Source organism: Hylobates moloch, unplaced genomic scaffold (assembly GCF_009828535.3).
Source record: "Hylobates moloch isolate HMO894 unplaced genomic scaffold, HMol_V3 SCAFFOLD_17, whole genome shotgun sequence".
NCBI classification, from domain to species: Eukaryota; Metazoa; Chordata; class Mammalia; order Primates; family Hylobatidae; genus Hylobates; species Hylobates moloch.
Genome location: NW_026652292.1, coordinates 34,780,853 through 34,808,848, shown reverse-complemented (window position 1 = coordinate 34,808,848; position 27,996 = coordinate 34,780,853). Strand labels below are relative to the sequence as shown.

At 45.5% G+C, this 27,996-nt stretch overlaps 1 protein-coding gene and 1 pseudogene across 3 annotated transcripts in view; one reads left to right on the top strand and one right to left on the bottom strand.

Moving 5' to 3' along the window:
* EGFLAM (EGF like, fibronectin type III and laminin G domains) overlaps positions 1-27,996 on the bottom strand; it is a 60,694-nt gene that overhangs the window by 12,656 nt on the left and 20,042 nt on the right. For all 3 annotated transcript variants that reach the window (XM_058430126.1, XM_058430125.1, XM_058430127.1), the window contains 6 exons: positions 25,882-26,125; positions 21,858-21,969; positions 17,683-17,799; positions 14,435-14,615; positions 4,669-4,747; positions 1,631-1,774 (listed from right to left, as the gene is read on the bottom strand). In XM_058430126.1, coding sequence (XP_058286109.1) covers positions 1,631-1,774; positions 4,669-4,747; positions 14,435-14,615; positions 17,683-17,799; positions 21,858-21,969; positions 25,882-26,125 — 877 coding nt within the window. The remainder of the gene's footprint in view (positions 1-1,630; positions 1,775-4,668; positions 4,748-14,434; positions 14,616-17,682; positions 17,800-21,857; positions 21,970-25,881; positions 26,126-27,996) is intronic.
* On the top strand, positions 22,811-23,251 carry LOC116457085 (large ribosomal subunit protein eL27-like; annotated as a pseudogene).

Genomic DNA, 27,996 nt, shown 5'->3' with positions numbered 1-27,996 from the left:
CAAGAAGTATTTACAAAACTTTCATGTTGGATGGGTCTTCTGAGACATGAATCTGTGCTTTGTTCCTCTGGCAGCAGGAGACTTGAAAGCAGGGATTCTCCTTCCCACAGCTACACAGCTAACAGGGAGCAGAGTCAGAATTTAAAGTCAGGGCTCCTGGAGCTTAGGGTTTTAGACCTTCCTGAGCTGCTGAGTCTTAGGCTGAGTACTCACTTTCATGCTTGGCCTTCCTGCTTGGCAGTATCCAAGTCCTCTTTCTGCCCCTTCCTATTTCATGAGTAGGGAGCATGCAGCAGTAACACACTAGAATAAGGGCACAGAATTGTTCCTCACAGGGCTAGACGGTTAATTCCTAAGGCTCTGCCATGCAGTTCCTATTGAAGCTACTCAAGTGTGCCATTGTGGCATGAACATGGCCATAGACTATATATAAATGAAAGAGAACAAGCCAGGCACAGTGATTCATACCTGTAATCCCAGCACTTTGGGAGGCCGAGGTGGGTAGATCACCTGAGGTCAGGGTTGGAGACCAGCCTGGCCAACATACTTCCTAGTTGTTGAGTTCCCCCATGGAACTCAAAGCTTTGAGGGTATCAGAATGGTCTGGGGAAACGGTTACCACACAGATTGCTGGACCCCACCCCTAGAGTGTTTCTGGTTCAGTAGATCAGGGTGGGGCCTGAGAATGTGGATTTCTAACAAGTTCCCAGGTGATGCTGAGGCTGCTGGTCTGGAGACCACACTTGGAAAGCCACTGTCTAGATGAGCGATGTCTAACCTCGTGTGAGGATGTGCCATGACAATCTCTAGAGAAGTGTTTTGATATTACACGAGACAGGCCCTGCCCCTTGGAAGCTCAGGGGAAGGCAGGAAAATGGCTTGAACCTATGGGGCAGATGTTGCAGTGAGCTGAGATCGCGCCACTGCACTCCAGCCTGGGTGACAGAGCAAGACTCCATCTCAAAAAAAAAAGATGAGAAGTGGAAAGTGTACCTCATGCGGCCATGTGTGGCTCATTTTTTTTTTTTTTTTGAGACAGGGTCTTGCTCTTGTTGCCCAGGCCGGAGTGCAGTGGCGCAATCTCGGCTCATTGCAACCTCCGCCTCCTGGGTTCAAGTTCTCTTACAACCCCGTCTGTACAAAAAATACAAAAATGAGCCAGACATGGTGGCACGTGCTGTAATCCCAGCTACTAGGGAGGCAGAGGTAAGATTACAGGTGCCTGCCACCACACCTGGCTAATTTTTGTATTTTTTAGTAGAGACGGGGTTTCTCCATGTTGCTCAGGCTGGTCCCAAACTCCTGATCTTAAATGATCTGCCCGCCTCAGCCTCCCAAAGTGCTAGGATTACAGGCGTGAGCCACTGTGCCCGGCCCCAGCAAGACTTTATTTACAAAAAAGAGTGGTGGGTCAGATTTGGCCTGCAGGCCATAGTTTGCTGACTGCTGCTCTGTAAGATGAATGTTGGAAAGAAAGACCAGGAGCTTCCAATAAGCCTTGAAGCTTCAGGCTTCAGCCAATTCCAGCAGACTGTGCTCTGGCTCCCTTCTGAATCACTCTGTTTGGCATGGTCTGCCATGTCTGAGAAGATCGCAAGGTGCTGCTGAAGGCAGATGGAGAGGAGGTTACCTGAACACGAGGGCTCCCTCCCGAAGGCCCAAGGAAATGAAGTCGCTGTTGGGTCTCATGTGGCTGTCTCCCCTCCACAGCAAAAGGCCATCCTTGGCAGTTGTCTTAAACCTCATGAACACATTTGATCTTGATCCTGACACCCTGGAGGAAATACACAAACAAATCCACCAAATCAACCACCAACATCTGTTTCCGAGTAATTCCAGATTTGTCTGCCAGCCCTGAGGAACCAGATGTAAGGATAGTCTGGCACTTTCTGACACTTACTTCATCACCACGAGTCGCACCACGGGTCTGAAGGTCTGGACTGCTCACTCGGCAGCAGTCTCCCTCCCCAAGCACTGTGAACCCCACCAGACAGCATTTGCTCAGTGACAGATTAGCAAGACTATGGCCAATGTCACAGCTTAGGCTGCACCCCCATACACACCTCATTCTTTTCTCTTTCCTGTTTTACTACTCAGGGGCCCCATTCCCCAACAGAACGTGTGTTTCCTAATTACCAAGAGACTCAAATTGGCAGCCACTCTGGGCTAGGACTGCGGCTGTGGATGGCCAGCTCTGGCTGGTGACTGTCCTTGGGGACAAGGTCTAGACAGGGAAAATACCCAAGTGATGGCGTCTCAGACAAGGAACATGGCCTGATAGTGAATGGTCTGGAGTGGTGTTGAGGCAGAGCCAGGGTGGAGAAGAACAGGAAGCTTCGAGGAAAGGAGGGGTGCTCAGGCTAGGCCGGCTCCATGCTCTACAGCCACGTCTGGGAATAGGTTCACAGGCTGACGTGCTCTTAGCAATGCTTGGGAATAGACTAGTTCAGAAATTCATTCTTATTAATGTGATCAGTGTTTCATCTTGCACAGGGAAAAGAGGAAGGCTGAGGTCCTTGAATCAAGGGTGAGATAGGAGGAAACATAACTTAATATTGCTACTAGCATAATGTCATTGGAAAAGTTTCTTTGTCCATTCTCTAGTCACTTGAGCCATCCTTCTGTCTGTCCCACACACCTGGGTCTGTGTCTGCAGAGTGTCCTCAATCGTGAACAGTGGAGGGAACTATTGTCTAGGCTTCCCAGAGCCTGAGCTCGTCAGGTCAGGAAGAGACCAAGTTTGCATTCCCCATGCAGGGCCTGAGAGCGGTGAGGGAGGAGCGAGGTCCCCCAGGCCAGGTGCAGCACAATCTAGCACTGACCTGTTCCCTAGAGACCTGCTTTGCCCAGACTTTCGCTCAGGTTCCTTCCCTCTCCCATTGCCTTGGGTATATTGATTGGTTACAAGCCAATCAAGAGGTTTCCATTTCTCTTGCCAGTGATTGGTTTAGGGGCAGGTAAGTGGCAGCACAGAAGAGACACAATTGTATCCCTTTTGTCCAGTGAGATACAATTCTGGGAAGAATTCCTTCTCTTTTAAAAAGAGTCATATGAGAAAAAAATCTTTTTGACTTCCACTGGATGTAGTCAGAGTCATCTTATGTGCAGCTTATGGGCAGCTGGGGAGTGGCCTCTGGAGAAGACGCTGAGAACAACAAGCAAGAAATAGGGATGAGATTGGAATCTTTGAGGGTACAGCTGCTTCTCTTAATTAATCAACCCAAGATCCAGTGTAAGTCTGGACTCCTTGTGACATGAAATAGAAAATATCCCTCATGGGTAAGGCATTTTAAGCTGAGCTTTCTGTTACTTGGCACCAAAGATATCTGACTGAAATAGACCTTGAACTTGACTTTTACCTGCAGCCTCACATACATGCATTTGTACTTTCATACACACACACACACACACACACGCATGTGCACACACACATACACACACACTATGGCACTCGAGGTAGCTGTGGTTTTGGGCCTTATGTCTCCTGCTCTCACTAACCCCCAGAGACTGAAGGCTTGGGCCCCTTTCACCCTGTCACTGCTTTCTAGGGACTGAATGACCTTCCATCTTTGGAGAGAAAGGGCTGAAGAAAGAGGACGGTCTCTCTTGGCTGGGAATCCATTTTACCTAAGTCCCCATGCCAAGACAACACAGATAAATACAACCTGGGATTAGAGAAGTGAAGCAGTGTCTGCCTGGTGTGTGTTTGGCATTACCAGGGACATCCAATGCCCTAGGAGAATTCCTCCCAACCACCTTTTGTTCCCTGAAAAGCCACCAAACTCCACCCTAAGAACTGGATGCCTTTCGCTTAAAGATTTGCCCTTGTGTGTTAAGATGCAGTCGATCTGAAGAGGAAGGAAAATCCCAGAATGATTGTGTGGGGAGCACAAAGGGGAATAGCACACTAAAAACCACAAAGAGCTGGGGGAAGGGAAAGAAAGAGATAAGGGGCAAACTGAAAGTGCCAAAGACAAGCTTGACCGAGTTGAGGATTTTGCCATGTCAAAGGCTATTCCAAACCAAGAGCGAGGACTCCAGGCCAGGGCTGGGACTTCTGCCAGCAGGGGTGAGATGCCATGGTTGTGACTTGGACATTTCCCTGCACCCACATGAAGAGAGCTGAGAAGCCTCTCACTGAACTGGCCAGAGCTTGAAGAGGACAAGAGACCTTTGCTGATGAAGACGCAGGGTAGGTATGGACCCAGCAGGGAATGAGCTTGGATCTGTCTGTCCTTCCGCTGCTGGCCCAGGTCGGAGCTGCACACTCTGGCCACAGCACAGCACGGAACTGCCCTGCTCACAGAATCATAATCATCACTCAGGCTTCAGGGACATCACATTCTCACTGCTTCTCAAAGCCTGAGTACTGGAAACTCTGGGACCAGTCGTGTTTCTCTCTCCAGGCCCTTTGACCAGAAAGATACTGGATTGTTTGTAACAGGTTATTTGAAAGGTCAATTTCTCAAGTTTAGTTTGTTTTTTGTTTTATTTTGCTCTAGTTTCTATGTTTATTTCACGTTGTGTGTGTTTTTCCCCTGAGGCCATGGCTGAATGGTCTTCTTTGAGAGTTAGCTTCTGGCAAGAAATATAAGAAAAAGCCCTGAGAAAGATATAGAGAAATTTACCCCCAGAAAGCTGAGGAAGGTGCCTGTTGAAGCTTATTACCTCTTCAAGATATCTGGGTTGTCATACGTCAGGTAACTGCGGCCGATAAACTGCGGGATCTCAATGGCTTCTATGATCGCTGGGACAGAACAGAAAAAGGAGGTTACATAGTATGTGGTTCTCTTGACCCCTGCAGTCACACACATGGCAGGAAAACACCCAGCTCCTGGAAATAGGATGTTTAACAATTCATCAGCCCCTTCCCTTTGGCCGCACTCATATTTGGCCAGGTTCACAGTTGCCAGGTCCCATGGCCTGGGGTTGGCTTCTCCCCCATTTTTCCCTCCTGGGGAAGTCTTATCCCTGCCACTGGCCTCAGCGCTGCTGAGAAGGCCTCACAATGTGCTGAAACTTGAACTGTTCCCAATTATTCTTGGAAGCCAAAGAGCAGGTCTTGGGCCATGTGGGGACCAGCTGGGGATAACCCCAGATGTTCTCCTAGGGAGGCAGAGAAAACAAATCCCTAAATCAGGCCCACTAGGATTCTTGAAAGCTAATTTGCTGCAGAACCTTTTAAGCTAGGACTTCGAGAGACGCTAAAGCACTATGAATGAGGCTTGGACTCCTGCATTTCCAATCACTTTCCAGTGTATTTCACAAAATCTTTTTTTTTTGAAACGAAGTTTCGCTCTTGTTGCCCAGGCTAGAGTGCAATGGCACAATCTTGGCTCACTGCAACTTCCACCTCCTGAGTTCAAGCAATCCTCCTGCGTCAGCCTCTCAAGTAGCTGGGATTACAGGCACCCACCACCAAGCCCTGCTAATTTTTGTATTTTTAGTAGAGACGGGGTTTCACCACATTGGCCAGGCTGGTCTCGAACTCCTGACCTTAGGTGATCCACCCGCCTCGGCCTCCTAAAGTGCTGGGATTACAGGCATGAGCCACTGTGCCTGGTCTATTTCACAAGATCTTCACTACAATCTCATGAAGTCGCAGGTAGTATGGGGCAAGGGAAGGGTTGGTTACTCTCATTTTATGGAAGAAGAAAGTGAGGAGTAGAAAGCATGGAGGATTTGGGGTCACGTAGTTAAGACAGCACCAGGCCTTGAACCTGACCAGCTCTTCTTAATTCTGGCTTCCGGCCCCCTCTCAACTTTCCAATATTTTAGAAATGCATTTTCTTCCTCCCAAACTCTCATCACTTTGTTTTCCTGAGGAATTATCCTTTTACACATAGTAGCAAAAGAAGAGTTTAAGTAGCTGTGTGTGATGTCATGAATGGGGGATGAGACTAGGGGATTTCTGCTAGAGAAATAACAGCAATATCTCTTTCCTCTTTGGAAAGATACAGAAATGGTGGTTTAAAGAAATTAAGGTAGAATAAATCTCAAATTCAAAGAAATGTACAAAATGAGGGAGAAAAAGAAGGCTTATAAAACACGTTATAGTTTCACGAAAATACATGGTTGGTGCAAAGAAGACACTGAACGAAGGACTCTCCACCCTGGAGAGGAAATGTAGAATTATTTGATACTACGAACACTCATACAGATTAACCTTCAAACATAAAAAAAGAGCGGAAACAGCAAAGCCGATGACAATGGGTCCCCAAGTACAAGTCCCTATGTTGGCAGCTTCCCAGAGCCTTTCATAAAAACTAAAAAAGAAAGGAAGAGAGGAAAGAAAACAAGAAAAGCAAAGGACGAAACAGAAAATTTAAAAGACAATTTTGGAGGTAACTACCCAAGAAATGGCTCTGTGGTTCTGTGAAGCAGCACAGCCCTGGAAGCGGGCCTGAGGCTGCAAGGACGTAGCGGGGCCGGAGGTGAAGGGCTCTTGTCACAGTTCAGAGCTGCACCCGCAGCCACTCCCTTCTGACTAAGGGAGGTAGGAGGAAGAGGAGACAACGAAGGGAAGCAGGGAGGAAAAAAGAGTGGGAGGCAAAATGGCAAGAGGATGGGAAAGGAGCCGAGTAGGAAAACGGGTGGGATGAATGAGAAAGAAGGGACGCTGCACCAAGAAGAGGAGGGAAGAAAGTGCCGAGGAAGACACCCGGGAGAGAAGGCAGCCACCGGGCAAGGAAGGACGGGACACAGAAAAGGAAAGAAGGCGGCGCCGGAAAAGGAGAGGAGGGAATGGACCCAGAGGAATAGACAGAAATGCCAGGGAGGAGGAGGACAGGGCGGCAGGTAACAGTGCAAAAATGGAGGAGGTGGAAGGAAGCTCTCAGCGGGGGCAGCGGGCCCCTCGTTTCAGGACACCATGGCTGGGAAGGGAGAAGGAGGAGAGAAGATCCAAGCTGAGCGGCGCGGGAGGCCTTCCCGGAGCTAAACGGAACCAAGGAGTCCCTGGGGAGTTTGGCTCACCCCCAGCGGGGAGAGGTACAGCCAGGGCCGGTCCCTGCTGCTGTTGGCCGTGGCCGTGGGCCTATGGCCTACAGCCATCTTTCCCCTGAACTCCTTGCAAGGGTCGGGACGTGCCTGCCACACATCGGCTCTGCACATGAGCTTCCGAGGGGGTCTGTGGGCGCCCCCAGCAGCTGCCGGCTCAGCCCCCAGCTCAGGAGAGAAGTGTCCTCTGGCTGGCCGGCGGGGAGGCTTCCCGCCACGCGTAGGCATGTCCCAGCTCCCAGGCCACTCACCCCGGGTCCCCCTGCATGCGGTTGGCCTGCCCTGGCAGGCCCTGGCCCCAGCCCAGAGCGCTCTCGCAGTCTCTCATAGGACTTACTGTACTTACTATTGAGGCAGTAGTTCCCACACTCTGCCCGGTGCCAGCATGAAAGAGAACAGGGAGAGTCAGCCTTTCACAGTCCTTGTCAAATCCCTATTACTCTGGTTGCAGATCACTTGAAGCCAGCCTTGTTTCTCTCACAAAGCTCTGCCCGAGGGTCCAGAACGTCCTCTTAGGGATGTGAATATGAGCCCCGCGGGGAACCACTGGAAATCTCTCCTCAGCATGATTGGCACCCAGCCACCCGCCTCCCCGCCTCATCTTGGCTTAATGAAGGTGGGGGTGGCAGTAGACGAAGAAGATGTTTAGAATCAGCTGTCTGACACTTCTGGAGGCTCCCTCACCTTCAACTGACAATCTGCATTTCTTTTAAATCTAGAGAAACAGCTCCTTGCTCGAGAGTCACTTACCTTGTCAATGAGTATTACTTTTCTTGGCTCTAGGCTGCATGTGAAAAAGGAACCATAAGCCAGCTAGCTGCCTCTTCTCTCTCCCAAGTGGAAAATCTCGCCCTCATTCCCACCCCATCCCCCCTTGCAAGATTCCAGACCCCTGGTTATTTTGTGATTAACAAAGGCAGAGGCACCCTCCAGAAACAACACCACTGAATAAAAAGTGGTCAAACTATGCTTCATTTAAGTGAGTATATATAGGGACAAATATTCACATCCAAAATCATCAGAGCTTGAAGTGACCATTGGGCCCTTTCTGGCTCTTTGTAGTTGGTTTAAATGTTGTAAACATTACTATTATTATTATTTTTTGAGACAGAGTCTTGCTCTGTTGCCCAGGCTGGAGTGCAGTGGCACGCATCTCGGCTCACTGCAACCTCTGCCTCCAGGGTTCTAGCGATTCTCCTGCCTCAGCCTTCTGAGTAGCTGGGACTACAGGCATGTGCCATCATGCCTGGCTAATTTTTGTATTTTTAGTAGAGTTGGGGTTTCGCCATGTTGGCCAGGCTGGTCTCGACCTCCTGACCTCAGGTGATCCACCCACCTGGGCCTCCCGAAGTGCCGGGATTACAGGTGTGAGCCACTGCGCCTGGCCAACATGATTATATTTTAACCTAACCCTATACCTAACTTTTTTGCTTTTATTTTATTGAAAAAAATTTAATTGACACATAATAATTTTACATATTTATGGGGTACATAGTGATGTTTTGATACATATATAGTGATCGGATCAGGGTAATTAGCATATCCATCCCATCTCAAAATGTATCATTTCTTTGTGCTGGGAACAGTCAATGTCCTCCTGCTAGTTATTTGAAACTATATAATATTGTTAACTATAGTCATCCTATAGTGCTGTGGGACATCAGAACTTATTTCTCCTATCTCCCTGTAATTTTGTATCCTTCAACAAATCTCTTCCTATTCCCCACTTCTCTCTACCATTTCCAGTATACCTAATTTTTTCTACATTGCCTTTTTTCTGTGGCAGTGGCCTCACTGATTAGTTGAAATGTGTTTTTTTCATTTTCTTACATTTATATCTAAAAGCTTGTGCCATCTGGTGACACACACCCACAAAAACACCCCAGTGGACAGCAGCCTCCAAGCCAGAAGCCCTACAGTCCAGGCAAAGCAAATTTTCCATTTGAGGAACTTGGAATTCCCAACAGACTATAAGGAGTTGGTCAGGTGTGATGGTTCACACCTGTAATCCCAGCACTTTGGGAGGTCCAGGCGGGTGGATCACCTGAGGTCAGGAGTTCAAGACCAGCCTGGCCAACACGGTGAAACCCTGTCTCTACTAAAAATACAAAAATTAGCCAGGCGTGGTAGGGCATGCCTATAATCTCAGCTACTCATGAGGCTGAGGCAGGAGAATCGTTTGAACCTGGGAGGCAGAGGCTGCAGCGAGCCAAGATCACTCCACTGCACTCCAGCCTGGGGTGACAGAGTTAGACTCCATCTCAAAAAAAAAAAAAAAAAAAGAGTTGAAGGGAACACTGTTTCTTTCCCACCTTCACAAGACCTTAGCAAAGGAAAGCTAAGGGCATGGAAGGGCATGGAAGGCTAACTTCCCCAACAACCAGGGCTCCTCTCAGCAGCATCCTTGATGGATACCCATCCCGCCAGAGCAAACACTTCCCACAGTGAGCAGCTCACTCTTCCACAAGGTGGCATGCTCCCGTGCTGGACCATTCTACTAGGGACAGAGATCTTTATTATAGTATGCTGACGATAGCCACAAAGTAAAAACAAACAAAACCTTTCCCTAAACTAGCAGCCCTTCAACTATCTGAAGACCAACATCTACACTAAACACCCCCAGATCTCCCATTCTGGGGGTGTTTAATGATATACCATCCACAGAGAAGAAATTCCCTTGAATTTGGCTCTTGTAGTTGGTTTAAATGTTTTCTAAAGGAAGTTATCCTTCGCATTTTAGTGCATTAGTGCATCAAAGCATGACTCTAATCATCTTATATTTTTTATTTTTTGAGATAGACTCTCACTCTGTCGCCCAGGCTGGAGTGCAGTGGCATGATCTCGGCTCACTGCAAACTCCGCCTCCCGGGTTCAAGCAATTCTCCTGCCTCAGCCTCCCGAGTAGCTGGGATTACAGGCATGAGCCACCGTGCCTGGTCTGACTCTAAACATCTTAAAAGTATATATTGTTATGCGATATCAGGGCATCTGAATGTTTGGTTGTCCTAGGGTTTGTCTTTGCAGACATTACTAAGCTGCTTCCTTAGCCATAGACATTTTACATGGCCATGTGACTGACAAGGAATGTACCTTGCTAGTTTTAAGATGGAGTTGATTTTTAAAATGGTGTCACCCTGGCTCTCCTATGCTCCTGGTTCCCTAACAAAGGTGCAGGAATCTTGGGAACCATCTTAGAACTGTGCTATTACAAGTTCCAATTACTAAAGGAGAAAATGACCAGAATGAGGGACCGGGAACAGCCAACATGGTCATTAGCTGAAGGACTGCAGTGAAGAGTCTGGGTATTTGTTTAATGTGTATGTCTGCATGTTTCACTCTTTAATTCATCCGTAAGATAAACGCAATTGAAATTTTCTTCCTATGTAACAACCAAATTACTTGTGTAACAATAATTAAATAATCTCTCTTTTCCAATTCATTTGAAATGACTTATTTTTAATATATTAAATATACTCTAATATATTAAATTAAATATATTAAAATAATTAATTTATTAAATTTTTATACTTAGTATTAAATATTAACATATCATGTTAATATAATTTAATATTTTAAATCAAATATTAATATATTAATATTAAATATTAAAATTTAGTATATTAATTTTTAATATAATATATTAAATGATACGAAATTTAATATATTAAATTATATTAAAGAGAAATTCCCTTTAGTATGCCTAATTTATGTGTTTTATTAATTTGTGGTTTTATATACAGAGTTTTCTTATATTTACAGAAGCTTTTTTTATATATATACACTGGGACCTAAAAAAAAAAAAAATCACCCAAATCAGAGCCTGGAACATGATGTGACTCAAGTAAACACAACATAAATATAAATGCCCTAAATGTTGCATGTGTGGTAGGTCAGTATTGATCAGGCAGCACTGGATACTTGAGGACTGTGTGCCCCTGATGAGTACGGGCGCTAAGCCTAGCTTTGTCTCAACAGCTATTGGCTGTCTTGTGCGGGGCCACCTGCTACAGAGAAACACCGCCATCTAGTGGTATGTGGGATCCTGCACAGTCTGAATTGAAGCTGTTCTAGTCACACAGGGAAGGGAAGCAAGGGCCAAAGGTTAGTTTCCCAGGTGACTTGTCCACTATAGACTGGGAGAACCCAGAGAAAACATCTGTGTCCTGTACTCACCTCTTAGACACTCAGAGCATAGCAAAGGCTCTGAGAAATTCTGCAGAAGAGAGAGAATTGTCTGTTTACTCAGGATTATCCAAGTGTATTTCACCGTAGAAGCCTCCTCCTATTTCGTGTATGTGAATGCGTGTGTGCGTGTGCATGTGTGTGTGTGTGTACACAAAGCAGCGATTAATATTCCTCAGAACTTAGCTTTTTACATGTGCTTTGTGAAATTCTTCTAGAACATTTTAGTAACTTACTTAGATACACAAGCTCTGAGGAACTGGGACACAAGATGGGTCCACTTGGATGCAAGTAGAGAAAAAAGGAAAGAAATCTCTAAGTATGGAAGTAATTTTTGATGGGGAAGGCCTTGTTGAGAAAAAAGGGGGCCTAGGTATTGGGGTAGTGCATGGGGTGGAGAAGATGCCTGAAACTGAAACCCACCAAATGGAAGGCACCTGAAGTCATAGCTGGGAGTAAGAAGAACCTCTGGCTTTTCCTGTCCTGGTGGGTCTTGAAGGTGGGACAGACAGGTTTGAGTTTCTGCAGGGGCCACTGCTACAGGAAGCCTGTGGCGTCCCAAGAGCCTCTCAGACACTCATTGGGGGCTCAGTGCACCCCTTGGTCTAGGTCAGGCTCTCCTGCTCCTGCCCCCAACCCCACAGGGAAAAGCGGGGGCCCTGAAACCGCCATGTAGTCTAAGTGCCTGGAACTGCTCCAGGATTTGTCTGAGTTTCTGGCCCCTGCTCTCCTGAGTTACCAAGAGGTGGGAACAAGTGTCATATTGTCCAACTACGGCCCTTGTGGAACTCACTTGCCACACTCTCTGATGAGGCTGAAAAAGACCCAGACTCACTGACAATCCAGAAAACGAAATTCCTCATGAACAAGGTGCCCTTTTGTATGGATTGGATGAGGGCTGGTGCTGGTTATTTCTATACTATTTTGCTCCATGTAAAAGGACTGGTTTAACTTCTGTTGGAATACTGGGAACAGGTTCTTGCTTTTGAAACATGGTTTGATTATAAAGCAGAAAAAAACCCCAACATTTAAATATATGAGGCTAAAAATCACCTTGCTGGATGAGACAGGATTCTTTCTGACAACCAAGGATGGCTTCTCACCATTCCTGGTCTTTCAAACCAAGCATTTACGCAAACTTTCTGTGTATTCTCTTGCATCTCTATGGAACAACATAATCGCCCATCTCTTTTCCTTTTCTTTCCAGTCCTTACAATGGGACTAAATGCTTTCCCCAATGTTATAGCAGTCGGCATGGCAACTGCCCACAATTGCTACCTGCTGGAGCTGGAAAAATTGTTGCAGAGCCCCATTAATCCTCTCCAGTCATTATGATGGAGAGGAAATTATGGGATAGGGGCCATACCTCTGATGTATGAACCTTCTCAGATTTGGGAAGGATGCCATCTTCCCAGAAGCAGTATCTTGATTTCAAAACACAATCCGATACTAATTCAACATGGAGGGTGGCTGCTGGCTCATCTGGGTTCCAATCTTGGTTCTAGACTGCTTTGCAGGAAAAGAGGCCCCAATGTCCTGCAGTTCCCTCTGCCATCATCCATTCCCACAGATCTTGCCAGATGCAGGTGTTCACTGGGATCTGCCCCAACATTCTGGTAAGATTTGCTTCTCATTGAACCTGAACCTATAGTTACAAAGCTATAAATGTGAGCACTTTATCTCCGTTATGGCTAATGTTCTGCAGCAGGAAATGAGGGCTAACAAGATCACACATTATCCTTTCTTTCTCCCTTTAATTTCCAGTGCTAAATGTTCATCTAAGTCCAGGATTTATAGATTGACCATTAATGTTAGATATAAGGCAAGCACAAATTGGAAGCTCCTGTGGTAAAATTGGAGACTTAGTAAATTCAAACATTGATGTGCGAAATCCAAACCCAATTTTCTGAATGAAGGAGCCACTCTTCAGCTAAATCTCTGTAAGTACAACCTATTAGCTCAACAGCAATTTGCTTGTTAGGATTCTAATCAGGATAATTCACAAATGAATCAATTACTCTTCCTTGCTAAAAATACAACGAAGATTTGCCATGTAGATTTCAAATTCATTTAAACATAAAAAATACTACTAAGTCTTCCGATCGGCAAATTGGCATCTTTCATATTTTCCAAGACTGATGCAAAATGACAAAATGACTTCTACCATTCCATATACCAACATAACTACCTGTAATTTATAGTTTTCCTCTAAGCCCTAATTCTGATAAAAATCAAGAACCTGGAAATAGGAAAGAGTGCACATTCCTTCAGAGGCTCATTGCTTCATTTCTTCCAGGCTTGTTTTTTTTTTTTTTTTTTTTTAAGTTCCTGGGCAGGTAAGGCCACACCAAGACTGAAAAATGAAGGCCCAATATGATGGATATATGTGGGAAGCCTATTCTAGATACCAGGGCCATGTCCTGAGCTTCCCATAAGCAGGTACAGAAAGCAAGTCCAGCAGGGTCCCATGGTCTATGACCTGCCCTGGCTTTCAGTCTAGGGCAAGATGGAAACTGAGTAGCCCACAGCACCTGCTAATGGATTTTATTTTTCTCCCCACGAATAATAATGACCAGTATTGGTTGGTTGCTTGAGTACTTACCAGGCCCTCTTCTAAATGTTCTGGATACATTGTCTCATTTAGTCAACACTATAACCCTCTGTGTTAGACACACAATAGTACTGCCATTATTATTCCCATTTTACAGTTGAGAAAACTGACGCACAGCAATTTGATAGCCTAAAAAATCGCACTATACAGCAGGTTATGCATACTTTAGTTTGGAGCAACTAATGTATAATTTGTGTTTTTGCATATTTGGACAAGGTTTCTCTTATACAGCACTCACAGACAGGGGTCAAAATATTTATCAGTCTACAAAGCATAGGCATTCATCTATCAGGATAGGCTCTGGGAGTGGCTCAGATGCAAAAGTCCTGGAAACCCCTACTCTGTTATGGGTTAACTCTTGGGTTGCTAGACTATGAGGTGATTCTCAAGGAAGGAGCCAGGGCAGAGGGTGGGGAACCTATTTACTCACTGTTAGCAGACGTATTTCAGCATTTAACTCTTATTAAGGAATTACGGTAGTTTATAAATAATCATCTAATAAGTTATTGAAATAATTGATCAAAATAACCAGTATGGTTGTACCACTGTTACAACTCTTCCGTTAAGAGTTGTGGTCCCCCAGTTGGCTGTCCGTTCCCTCCACTCCCTCCAGGGAGCTGTGCCTCAGACCCCTGAGTATACCTTTCTGGCAGTGAAGCCCCTCAAAGCCCAAGGGGCAGTCACAGTCATAGCCCTCCTTCCTGGGCCGGCAGCTGCCCCCATGGGCACAAGGGGCTCTCACACAGGGGTGGGCTGCATTCTCCACATTCACTCCGGAGGTGAAGTCATGCTTTACATGGATGGTTCGGTCATTCAGGATGATCTTGGGAGAGAAAAACATAAAGAAATTCAGGAATTGAGAAATATCTTTGTAGTCTTCTAAAGCTTCCCTTGGCACATTAACCTGAGCTACACATAGGGAGATTTAAAAAAATTTTTTTTAAGTCCAGTTTCTACTTTTTTTTTTTTTTTTTTTTTTTGGAGATGGAGTCTTTCTCTGTTGCCCAGGCTGGAGTGCAGTAGCGCAATTTCGGCTCACTGCAACTTCTGCCTCCTGGGTTCAAGCAATTCTCCTGCCTCAGCCTCCCAAGCAGCTGGAATTACAGGCACCTGCCACTACGCCCGGCTAATTTTTGTGTTTTTAGTAGAGATGGGGTTTCACCATGTTGGCCAGGCTGGTCTCGAACTCCTGACCTCAGGAGATCCACCCACTTCAGTCTCCCAAAGTGCTGGGATTACAGGCGTGAGCCACCGCGCCAGGCCCAGTTTCTACTTTTATAGTCTTGTCATCTATGCAGGAGCTGAAGTGATCCCAAGTTGATCCACTTGGGAGAATCTGCGGAGTGAAGCGCTCCTCTGGTTCCGGAAGCCTGGCCACTCGGTTAGGTTGTAAAGAAGTCCCAAGAACTACAAAGTTCGGATTTCAACCCAGCTGCACATTAGAATCACCTGGGGGTCTCTTAAGAAATACTAATGCCCAGACCCGCCCAGACCCATTGAACCAGAATCTCTGAAGGTGAGACCAAGTCGTCAGTAACTTTAAGAAGTTTTTGAGAGTCACCTCAGAAGATGCAGCCCAGGTTGGGAGACACTGGTATATAAAGCAGAGTGGGGAGAGTGCAAAACACAGTGTTACGGAGGCGGAAGTCAAACAGGGCACCCTGGCTCCCGGTGGCTGTGGAATCCAGAGACACTTTCTAGTGTACTCCTTTATGTTTTCCAACTAATGTTCTCAAGCAGTCTCCTAAAATTCCATCAGCTGGACCTCCCCGATTGTCCCACTCACTCCTGTTATCCTCCTTCCCTGACGTTCCTGAATCTGCTCCCTCTGCACATTCCCTTCCCCACTTAAGAAACCAAAGTGAAACGCAGGTCGCATTCTTTACCCCACTGTGCATGGATTTACTGGTGCTCAAGAGCTCCCTTGCACCTTCTGCCCTGCAATGTGACTCTAGTGAAACTGACAAATTATGAGGAGGGGCTACTGGGTTCCCTAGCCCCAAATAAATGGATCCAATGTTACCAGCCCTTGATTCAGGATATGGATTTACTTTGAACTGTTGCTGGCTTTGCAGAACTTCGAGACAGTAAGAACACCTCCCAGGAGAACCCCCACTGCCCAGGGGTCATAAGAGGTTAGCAATGGCACTTCCTGCCACGAATCTAAGCTTCCAAAGGCTTGCCTGGCCCTTGGAGAGCAGTGGGAGGGTTGAGAGAAAACTTTTCTCCAGTCCTGAATCTTGAAGAAGCTGCTAGAAAGGAGCCAGGATCCTTCTACAATCTCCCCCCTTCAGGCTGCAAGTGAAGGACCATGAAACTGCATAATATGTGCTGAGACAAGCCAAGAACGGCACTGTTCACTACAGGACATGGCCCAGCCCGTGAATCAGGCAGGAGAGGGTGGTCTTTCTAGCAGGAGATAGGGAGAGGGTTGTGTGTGCTGCGTGAAGGGGACAGCACAGCCTGAGAAGAGCGGGCAGAGGATGGGAAACGTCTTAGCATCCCAGCTTGTTGCCTACGTGAGAATGTGAAACACCTGGTTAAGCATGGCCAATCCCACTCATGGGGGAGAATGGTCTGAACTGAGGTATCACAGACCTCGAAGTTCAGTAACAAAGGGAAACATGTGGCTGTCAGCAAATGTTGACTGGGCCTGACACTGTGATGGGAGACAAGATGATCACAGCCCCAGGGGCCCTTTCATCATTCCTCCTTCACCTTAGCCTCCCTCATGCTCCATCTCAGGTCCAAAAAGGATCCTTTAGCCACCATTGGTCACTAAAGGAAAACAGGATGAAGCTAACATCCAGGAACTAAACATACTTTTCTTCAGATCCTTGTTCTCCCGGTGTTTGGTGGTTCTGCCCACCTGGGCTGGGGAGTCAAGCTGCAGGTCAGGTCTGTTGCAGACAGCAAGTCTTCATAACCACAGAGATTATGGGCAGTCCCAAGAGAAGGAATAAAAGACAGAGAGCAGGCCAGAAGCAGTGGCTCATGCCTGTAATCTCAGCACTTTGGGAGGCCAAGGCGGGCAGATCACAAGGTCAGGAGTTCGAGACCAGCCTGGCCAACATAGTGAAACCCTGTCTCTACAGGGTGAACTGGAGGCAGACGGGGTGACCGAGACTCCCACTGCACTCACCTGGCGAGAGACAAACTCTCTAAAAAAAAAAAACGTGGTGGCAGGCGCCTGTAATCCCAGCTATTCGGGAGGTTAAGGCAGGAGAATCGCTTGAACCCAGGAGATGGAGGTTGCAGTGAGCCGAGATCACGCCACTGCACTCCAGCCTGGGTGACAGAGCGAGACTCGGTCTCAAAAAAAAAAAAAAAAAAAAGAGAGAGAGCAGGGGAGTCAGTATCTTTCACTGAATGTTTTTTTTCCTGAAACTTCTAGGGAAGAACTCTTTAGTCTATGCTCTTAAGAGCTTGGTTACATGATCAATGAACACCAACTGCTAAAGTGTGGGGGTGGGGATGAGCACTGGCTCTGATGTTGAGCAAACTGCAAAGTACCGCAAAAGAGAAGCGCAGAGCCAAGGTTGCCATTCACCTCCATCCACCTCCTTCCCTACTGTGGCAGTATCTGCAGACACCTGATGCCATTTCACTCCCTCAGCAGTCCTAATATAGTTTAGTAGATTTGCTGTAAAAATTCATCATCACCAAGTAGCATTCATGGAATGTCTGCCGGGCATAGACCCAGGAGCAGATGTTCTAAGAAAGTGAGGTTGGAAAGCCACGCTGTGGGCATTAAAATATAAAATTTTAAAAATGTTAAAACTTTCTCAAAGTGTCTTTCTTGGGTGCAGCAGATGAAACTGATCACAATCCTCGCTTTCTTTGTCTACAGTCTGGGTGGCCCAGGAAACATGAGGAAGAGATGCCTGTACCTTCTGGATGCTCCCGCTGAAAGGCTTCAGGACACCAGAGTTCTTCTTCACATCATCATAACTGGGGACTCCGCCAATAAAAATGTCTGTGTTGCACTTAATCTGTGTGAAGCCTCCCTGCCAAGAGATGAAAAACAAAGCACGGTATGACTTTCAAACAGATGTTCAAAATGATCAAATGGGTCTTCGGTTCCCTGTTGGGGAACAAAATGGTAGACAGAGCCTCGAGACCCATCATGACAACCTGTCTACACATGGGCTTCACTTTCACGGTGCTTCTCATTGCCACTTACCACCTGCCTGAATGTTGGTGAAAGTCTTAATGTCTCCGAGACTTCATTTCATTGTGTGCAAAATGGGAGTCATTGTATCTACCTCATAGCGATGTCATGATGACTGTGGCAGACTGCACTACCGTTCACAGGTACCCCTCCCCACAGGAAGACTGCCTCTAACCTATCAGCTCAGATGAGCTTGTGTGACTTCTTATAGCCAATAAAACATGAGCAGAAGAGAAAAGAATCACTTCTGGGCAGAAGCTTTCAGAGCCAGAGAGTAGTTCATCATGCCCTTTTCTCCTTCCCACTGTTCCTTCAGCCTGGATCTCAGATTAGAGCTGCAGCTCACCATTGGTGGATATGTATCGTGAGTGAGAAATCCTTACATTTGAGAGCTCTGGGAATGAACACACTTTAGGTAATGTTAAGTTCTTATTTTCTTGGATTTACGATAAAATAAATACAAATAGTAGCAGCTTTGATCATTTATTTAACAAATATTATTAGGCGCTTACTATAATATGCCCCAGCCACTATGTTAAGTGCTGGAGAAACAGCAGAAAATAAGAAAGACCCAGTCCTGCCCTGCAGGGGTTTATGCAAGCAGGGAATACAGACAAGTAAAAGAGCAGGTGAGATCAGCACTGGGAAGAACTGTACAGGTGGCTATGGGTGCACCTGGGTGCCGGACACGAGAGTCTCATATCCCACCCTAGACACAGGGAGTAGGGGAGGTGGTCAAGGAAGAGTTAACATTCTGGAAACTGGAAGACGTTGGGGCTTAGAGGGAATGTGAGTATAAGGCACAGGCGAGAGGGGGCCAGAGCATGCAGAGCCTTTCACGCCACATTAGGAGCGTGAACTGTACCCAAAAAGCAATGAGATTTAAGCAGGAAAGAGAGAGAGGTCTGTGCTTTGGAAGATCATTGGCCAGAGGGAGGAGAATGAAACTGGGGTCATGTCAAGGGTAGAGAAGAGAAGACAGGCGAGTCATGGAGGAGGAAGCTCTGTTTATCTTAGGGAGCGCCCCGGGGCTGGGTCCAGCCAGGTAGCCCAGGGAAATTTCAATTAGATTAATAGACCAAAATGCCTTCTGTCAATAGCCTTCGGGCAGCTTTGAGGGTTCTTACTTAACTAGGAGGTTATCAAAGAAGTATAAAGGCTTTCAGGAATTCTTGTGGCCCAGCAGAATACTGAACCAGTCAGTAACTGTCACCACAAACCCACAGGCATCTTTCTCTTGTCATTGCTCTTACACAAAAGCTAAAATAAGATGGAAAGAGGAAAGGAGGAAGGACGCAGGGTCAAGGAGGTTTCAGAGCAGCTGACTGCCGGGAAAAAAAATTGCATTGGGGCCTCGTGGAGTGAGGAGCAGTTCCTTTTGGCTGCTCATCAAAATCCTCGTGCAGCACCCTCCTGCTGACAAGTGGGAGGGCTGCAGCTGCCATGCCCAAGAGGGGACCACAGGAGAGAAGCAAACATATCCCACCAAAGCCAGGCCTGCTCTGCAGTGAGGGGTTTTGTGTCTGGATCCTATACTTTGGCTTGGCTGGAAGCAGTTTGCAAAGCTGAGCAAACTTCCAGGCTGGAGTTTCCTGAAAGCCTCAGAAGCACTGCTCTTCTACACGTCTTGCACAGTCGGACTCAAGCCCAGGCTTCTGCTATTTCTCAGAGCTGCCAGCTGAGCAGTCTGGTGGTCAGGTTTAGTCTGCACACAGGCTCTTAGGTGCTTAGGTCCTGGGTTAGCCCCTCAAAGTGTACTCTAACTCCTGCCCTACCTGTCTCTGAGCTCTAAGACCACTGCCCTGTCGGCCACACTTCGAATATGATATGGACAGCGGGGGAGCAGAATTCCTTGTGGAAAAGACTTGATGAAGGTTTAGCATATGGAGATCAGGCATTGGCCTTCCCACTCCTGGTTCACAGTGGACTCAGCAGAACGCCCCTCCAATGCACACACCAAAGCCACACCTTCCTGTGGGTTCCTTTTGCTTTAAAACTCCAGTCAACTCCATTCACCCACATGCCACCAGAGGTAAAAAAAGCCAAAAGGGAGGGTGCAGGTGCCACCATATTGGTTTCATGCTCTTTTGCTGATGTGCAGTGATAGAAACTCTGAGGTGTGGTTTTTACTTATGTGTTGTCTCTTAGATCCTAATAGTAAATACTGTGTCCTGAAGAGTAACTTATTTATAGTCATGGACCTTGCCCATACTCTTTACAAACGTTCCCATCCTCAGCTTTTGTTCCTGTTTTACAGATGTTTGCAACTAAGATCTATAGAGATACAATTGGATTTATATCATTAAGCCAACAGACAGTGAGGTGTATTCTCGTGAGCTTCTAATTCTGTCTTGGACTAAAGTCGGCTGTTAGAATGTTCTGGATTGCACCAGAAGTGACTCCGGTTCTCCATTTAAAATCAATTCCCATTCATTCCCTCCTTTCTTCCCTCCTCCCTCTCCTTCCCTCCCCCCACCCTTCCTCCCTTCCACAGATATATATGGAGCATTTTCTAGGTGTGAAGGGTGCCCATCTCTTGAAACAGAACCCAATTTGGGATTCCCCTCATTCCCAAGGAGGCCCTTGGTTCCAATTGGTCCTCCCACCACTGCAGCCCCTCAGGCTGGCTTCTGGACACATGTGTCCCTCTTTCTTCTCTCTCCAATCAAGTACCTCTTTCCCTAGCAAAAGTCTCTTTTCTTTCCTTTCCTTTTTTCTACTAGTCTATTTGCTTATTAGTATACCCAAATTTGTCAATGTCCTTTGCAAATCTTCCTTTGCACAGAATGAAAACTGGTGGGAACTAACCCCTTATTTTTTTTTTTTTTTTTTGAGACAGAGTCTCATCTTACCCAGGTGTATCAGCAAGCTCCGCCTCCCGGGTTCACGCCATTCTCCTGCCTCAGCCTCTCCGAGTAGCTGGGACTACAGGCGCCCGCCACCACGCCCGGCTAATTTTTTGTATTTTTAGTAGAGACGGGGTTTCACCGTGGTCTCGATCTCCTGACCTCGTGATCCGCCCACCTCGGCCCCCCAAAGTGCTGGGGATTACAAGCGTGAGCCACCGCGCCCGGCCAGTCCCCTCTATTTTTAAGGAACTATAAACTGTGTGTGTGTTTGTAGAATCCTAGCAGGCTATAGTTTAAAGCAAATCTCGCTGACTTCCTCTTAAAAATGTTTTCTTTGAACATAACCTTAGAATTAAAATCATGGACAAAAGTTATAAACTTAAGTAGAAATCCTATCCTCTCGAGTCCATAACCATACACTATTCACCACGACCACCACCACTGCTACTACTACTACGTAAAGCTATTTAGTGCTGACCTGGTGTCAGGTACTGTTGTGTTTTACATGTATAATTCTTTTAATTCTCACAGCAACTCTGTGAAGTAGGCACTGTTATCATCACCATTATCCCCATTGATAAGAGGATAACGCTGAGACAAGAAAAACAACCTTGGTAGGTCAAGTAACCAGTATGAGCTCACACCACTGGTAAGTAATTGAGCCAGATTTTGAGCCCCAGGAGTCTGGACTTACAGCCTGTTCTCGTCAGGCCTCCCCCATGCACCTCAGGCCCTACCCCAGAGTCCATGTTCTTACCTACTACTTGCTGTAGCTGATAAGAACAAAGGTGGAGGTGGGAGGCGAACAGGTGAAAGGCAATTTTGTAAGTGCTAAACCTATTGGGTATCAACTCACTTAATCCTCACAACTCTATGAGGCCCATACTATTATTATTCCCATTTATAGCTAAGCAATAGAAAAGTCACACAGGCACTGAAGTCCGTGTAGTTAACCACAACACTCTGCTGCTTTTCTACTAAGACAGGCAGAAAACAGTAATCTGGCTCACACTAACCATCAAGAGAAAAGGTGTGCTGTTCTTACCTCTGCCATTCCCTCCACTACCTTCTGCTTATCCACCTGTAGGATTCCATTCTTTGCCGTGCGAGATACACGAAGCTCATGCCAGTTGCCTAGGGTGAGGGGATCTTCACTCCTATGGAAGGAAGATGTGATATTATTTTTATGTATCGAGTTGATTAGGATAAGGAATGCCCAGATAGCTGGTAGAACATTATTTCTGGGTGTGTCTGTGAGTGTGTTTCTGGTAGAGATGAGCATCTGAATCAGTAAACTTAGTAAAGATCTGCCCTCACCAACCTGGGCAGGCATCATGCAATCTGCGGAGGCTCTGAACTGAACAAAAAGGAAGAGTGGGGGGAAGTGCTCTCTCTTCTTCAGTTGGGACATCTACCTTCTCTAACCTTGAACATCAGTGCTCCTGGTTCTTTGGTCTTCAGACTTGGACCAAGACTTACATCATCAGCTTCCTGGTACTTGGGCCTTTGACTTGGACTGGAACTGACATCATGGGCTCTCTGGTTCTCAGGCCTTCAGGCTTGGACTGGAAATACACCACTAAATTTCCTGGGCTGCCAGCTTGCAGACGGCAGGCCATGGGACTTCTCAGCCTCCATAATCATGCAAGCCAATGCTTCATGATAAATCTCTCTACATGTCTATTTATAGCCTATTGGTTCTGTTTCCCTGGAGAAACTTGACGAACACAGAAGGGAACCAAGCTGGGTTAGCATGTTATGGATCATTTTTGTTAATCTAGCCTCGAGGAAACTAATGCTAACCTTAGGCACCCCAATCCATTCAGTAAAAAGAAAACACTAATTACTGCTTAGTAACAACAGCAGGATTAGCTACTATTTATTGGACACCTTCATACAGTAGGAGTATTGCATTTATTGTTTTATTTATTCCTTACAATGAGCCTGAAATGGGACTCAGTGAGTCTGGTGAAATGGGTTTTCTAGATGAGAGGTGGCATGAAGGTAAAATATGGTCATAATTGCACACAAGCTTGGAAGAAGAGAAAAATCATAGAAGCTATGATGTAAAAAACAAATTATTTGGCGTACCAATGTCTGTAACGTACTTTGAAATGCATAAAAAATAAGAAGGACCTTTCTGCTGTAGGCCTGAGTGGTTGCTGTTGAAAAGGGCAAGTTCGTGAAACCTGGGAAACTGGTGGTGGTCCTGGCCAGATGCTACTCCGCGCAAAGCTGTCATTGCGAAGAACATTGATGATGGCATCTCAGATCGCCCCTACAGCCACCAGATATCCCCTTGAACAAAACTGTTATCAATAAAGATGTCTTCAGAGATCCTGCTCTTAACCACAAGTCCCAATGGGAGGCCAAGGTCAAGTTTGAAGAGAGGAACAGATGGGCAAGAACAAGTGGTTCTTTGAGAAGCTGCAGTTTTAGATACTTTGTTTTGGTCATTAAAATTTTTTTAAAAAATAAGAAGGATGGATGGACAGATGTAACAATGGCTAGATATGTGATGAGGCAAATATTGAAAAATGTTAATTACAGACTATAGGCGCTCGGTTTCAGGATGCTTACTGTGTAATTCTTCCAATTTTTCTATATGCTTGAAATTTTTCATAATAAAATATTGGGAGGGAAACAGATTCCATATTTTCTGATATTGTAAAAATGATTAAAATTACATTAAAAGTTCAATTATTCATTCAAAGTTGAAGTGCTTAAAGTTTAATGATATTTATGCAAGTTTTACTCATTACGTTTTATAGTGAGGTGTGCAGAAAGAGACTCATTATTGCATTTGTATTTCTAGCGATGTCTAGTTTCTGGCCCTCGCTGAACTTCCCAATTATCTTGTGGTCCTGGATCATCTTTAGAAAACCTTGAGGAATAGCAATGGGCACAATTATTGAAAGGTCACCACCCCCTCACTTGATTTTTGCTTTGGCAAATGCTTTTGTGATTTGTTCTTAGCAATTAGAATTTAATCACCTTGGCTAAAATCAATATGCAATAAAGAAATAAGTAGTCCTTTTTAAGTGGTCTATCTCCATAACAGCCATTTCATGTTTTTGTACTGCAGAGGTCATTTGCTGTCAATACGCCACCTTCCTCAACATCCTTTTATTGATCACAGCCATCAAGAACTCATTCCAATTGTTGTGACTTTTTAATCAAGTTCATAATGAATTTGCGCATCTTATCCTTTTCCTAAAGTTAAAATGATCTGGCCAATTCCACAACTTCCTGTATTTTCACTGCATTTTCTTAATTAAGCAAGAAGTCTTTGAAATGGTTTTCAAAATAAACAGCTTCCAATGGGGCATCTGAAACATCAAGAGTAATCACTTTTGTCAGGTTATGCTCAGGAGGGTATAGGATAAGGGGGCAGATGGTAGTTTGTCCCTTAGAAACTCTTGGCTCATTTTCACCACTTAATTCTTAAAAATTCTTTTTCCAGTTGCCTTTCCTGACAGGCAGTGAAACAATAACTTAGTAAATTTACAAAAATAAAATTAAAAACACCTCGTGTCAAAAATAAGCACAGAGTTATGAAAGAGACAAATGCTGGACTTCTAAGGGTTCCATGTGCTCGTGACCCCACAGCTGGAGCTGCCACTGCAGAGAGGCAGTGTAGAGAGGGCAGTCTGTCCAGGAGGAGGGCTGATGAGCCCCGACCCTCTCCTGGATCTTTCTGGTCATTCCTTATCCAGGAAGAAAACCATTTAAAAGTGCAAGGTGATATTCAAGGTGTCTTCCTTTGTCAACTTGACATACAGTTCTAAGTGAATTGCTTAGGCTATTTTGCATAATCATATGTAAATTGAATCAATTAAATCCCCACCAAAGTTGTCTTGAAATATAGGATGTTTTTGCGGAACCAGAGGTACAACAATATTTGTCCGTTCCCCTAGCGGGGAAGGTGTCACTGATGTGCAGGAATTCAGCCACAAGGACAAAAACAAACCATCCTTTTTAAGAACTGTTAAAACCTAATGCAGTGAGCATTTTCTATCAGCCAGGAAAAATGATCAGTAGTTAAGGGCAATGCATGGTTGTAGCATCTCACCCACATACTCTTTTTAAACATGACAGTCTAGCAATATGCATAGTGATTGAAAACAGTTTGCAATATTCTTTGAAACAACAGACTAACTGATATCCTGTTACAGGGCACCATGGAGCAAAACATCCTAGTGAGTTTCAAAAAAGAAGAATTAGACAAATGTAGGAACAAGAAATATGTCTGCATTCGATTAGTGGCCCCTCTGGCTTGAAGGTTAAAACTACCATCGACACAATAAAAAGATGGGAGACATAAACAAATAAAAGCATCTGCATCTACCAACTACAGGCTCCAAGGAACAATCGACCTGCTAAGTAATTTAATAGTACAAACTAGATAACAGTAGGAAAGTTTTGACTACTTAGACCAATTCTGCAAATACCAGCAAGTACTGCAGAAGCACCCATTTCCTGCTATGCTATTGAAACCACTCATCACACATCTTTCTTGAGCATATTGCTTAGGGAACGGGTCTTTGCATTGCTGATGATTCACTGTCAATTTCCATTAAAGAAATAGTTCAAGAGGAAAGTGAATATTTAGAGTGAGGTCATCAAGGACATTTTTGTTCAAAAATATTTGTTAATACTTTTTTACTAGTTGACATGTATTTGTTGAGTGCCCATCATGTGATGCTCTGTATAAGATGCTGATTAGTTACAGTTCATCAAGTTTCTGCGGATGACATGGCATAACTTTAGGCGGAAATGGAGGCAGTTTACCTCCACCTGAAGCAAGTCCATTTTCCATAGTTTGAAGCATAGAATTGCTACCTGTTGGGTAGTTATTTGAGAAAAGGAAGCCTTGTGGGCAGGAGAGCACTCTCTATAGGAAGCCTGTCATCTGCCTGAAGCAGGACCAGTCAGGACAAGTTTCAGAAGATAAGCATGCAGAGAAGACAGGATGAGTGTGAGCTGTTGAATGGAGATTTGGTTTTTTTCTGAAGCAGTTACTATTTGCCTTTTTAAGGGAAAGAGTCCCAGAAGGTTTCAGCCCTCACCTGAGGACACCCGTCCCAGAGCCACAGTCAAAGCGGAACTCCACGTGGCCACCTGCCAAGTTGATGGACAGGAAGTCTTTGCTGCCTGTGTCATAGCTGTACAGGAGGACACCGTCTCCTGAGTCTGGCCGAAATGTGATCTCAAACTCCATGAAGGAAAGGTAATGCTGGGGCTCCAGTGGCCAGGGAGTTGCAGCGTAGGATCTCAGAGACTCTCTGAATTGAGGAATGGTCAAGGTGAAAGCTGAAAAAACAAGCACGGTGTTAGAAATCCCTCTGTGGCAGAAACTGGCCATATGTGCACCCATAGCTGTGTTCTTTCCCTCCTGGGTACAGACCTAAACTACAATTCCCAGTGGCCCTGCAGTTAGGTTGGTGGTGTGACTGAATTCTGGCCAGTAGAACATGGGTGGGAGAATCATAGAGCACCCTAGGTCTGGCCCCTAAAACTTCCCTCCATCCTCCATGCTCTTTCTCTCCTCTCACGTGTCGGCAGGATGCAGGTATCAGTGGAGGACTCTAAGGCCCTAGAAGAGCCATTAGACGGAAGGAAACTGTGTCCCTGTATAACTGTGTGGAGCAGAACCCCCTCTCTCACCACCATCTCTGACCTGCAGTGATTATATAATATGAGCAAGAGCCAGCCTTGATTATGTAAGGCTACTGAAATATGAGCTGGTATGTGACAGCATTGGCTTACCCTGACTCCCATGCCCTCTTTTAGGTGACATGAGATTTGAGATTACAAAAGTTTTCCCCAGCATGGTATCTTAGGTCCAAATCTGAATTAGGGAAGAATTTGACTAGTTTAGTGATCTTAGCCTCAGTTTTATTTTCTTTTTATTTTAATTTTAGAATTCTGCAAAAATGATTTTCCAAAATCACTTTTGGAACCCTCCATGATTCTCTAAAAGCTTTGAAATTTTCTGTTATTATTTGCCTGTGTGAGCACACATATGTGTATTTGTGTGCATGTGTGTTTCCATGTTTATATACACGTGTGTGCATGTATATATATATTTACATACTCTCTGTATATACAGTATTAAAGTGTGGAATAATTTAGTAGAACAGTACAAAAAAAGGTTACTTTTGTCCCATCACATTGTTAATGTTTCTGTGTCTACCTTCCCAATCTTTTTTTTTTTTTTCCCCCAAGATGGAGTCTCACTCTGTCACCCAGACTGGAGTACAGTGGTGCTATCTCGGCTCACTGCAACCTCCGCCTCCTGGGTTTAAGCAATTCTCCTGTCTCAGCCTCCCAAGTAGCTGGGATTACAGTTGTGCACCACCACACCCAGCTAATTTTTGTATTTTTAGTAGAGACAGAGTTTCACCACGTTGGCCTCGTGATCCACCCACCTCGGCCTTCCAGAGTGCTGGGATTACAGGCGTGAGCCATTGCGCCTGGCCCCATCTTCCCAATCTTTTATCAGAAATTGACAGATATTCTAAAGAGCATGAGCCTGAGCTTTAAATGCTTTGAATTCAGTCTGATACAAACCATACCAACACAGGCTTTTTAAAAGTTATTCAAGGGCCAAGAGGAGCCCACTCATTCTTAGCATCTTGAAATGAACATATGTTTGGCTGAGGGACGGAAGGTGCCCTGCAGTAAGAAGTGCTGAAAGGCTCAACATCAGATGAGTGAATTCTCATTACCAAACAAATTTTGGCACTCAGAGACACTCCAACCTGGTTAAAAAAGTTTCCCCCATCTCTCCCGACAAAGCAATGTTGATCCCATAAAAATGTATGGGGCTTTGTTAGATTTGTTAAAAGTACATTGATGAGGCCTGGCGTGGTGGCTCACGCCTGTAATCCCAGCACTTTGGGAGGCTGAGGCGGGTGGATCACTTGAGGTCAAGAGTTTGACAGCAGCCTGGGCAACATGGTGAAATCCCGTCTCTACTAAAAATACAAAAATTAGCTGGGCACCTGTAGTCCCAGCTACTCGGGAGGCTGAGGCAGAAAAGAGTCACTTGAACCCAGGAGGCAGAGGCTGCAGTGAGCTGAGATGCGCCACTGCACTCAGGCCTGGGTAACAGAGGGAGCCTTTGTCTCAAAAACAAACAAATTAACAAAGAAACTACATTGATGATAAATCTACGCAAA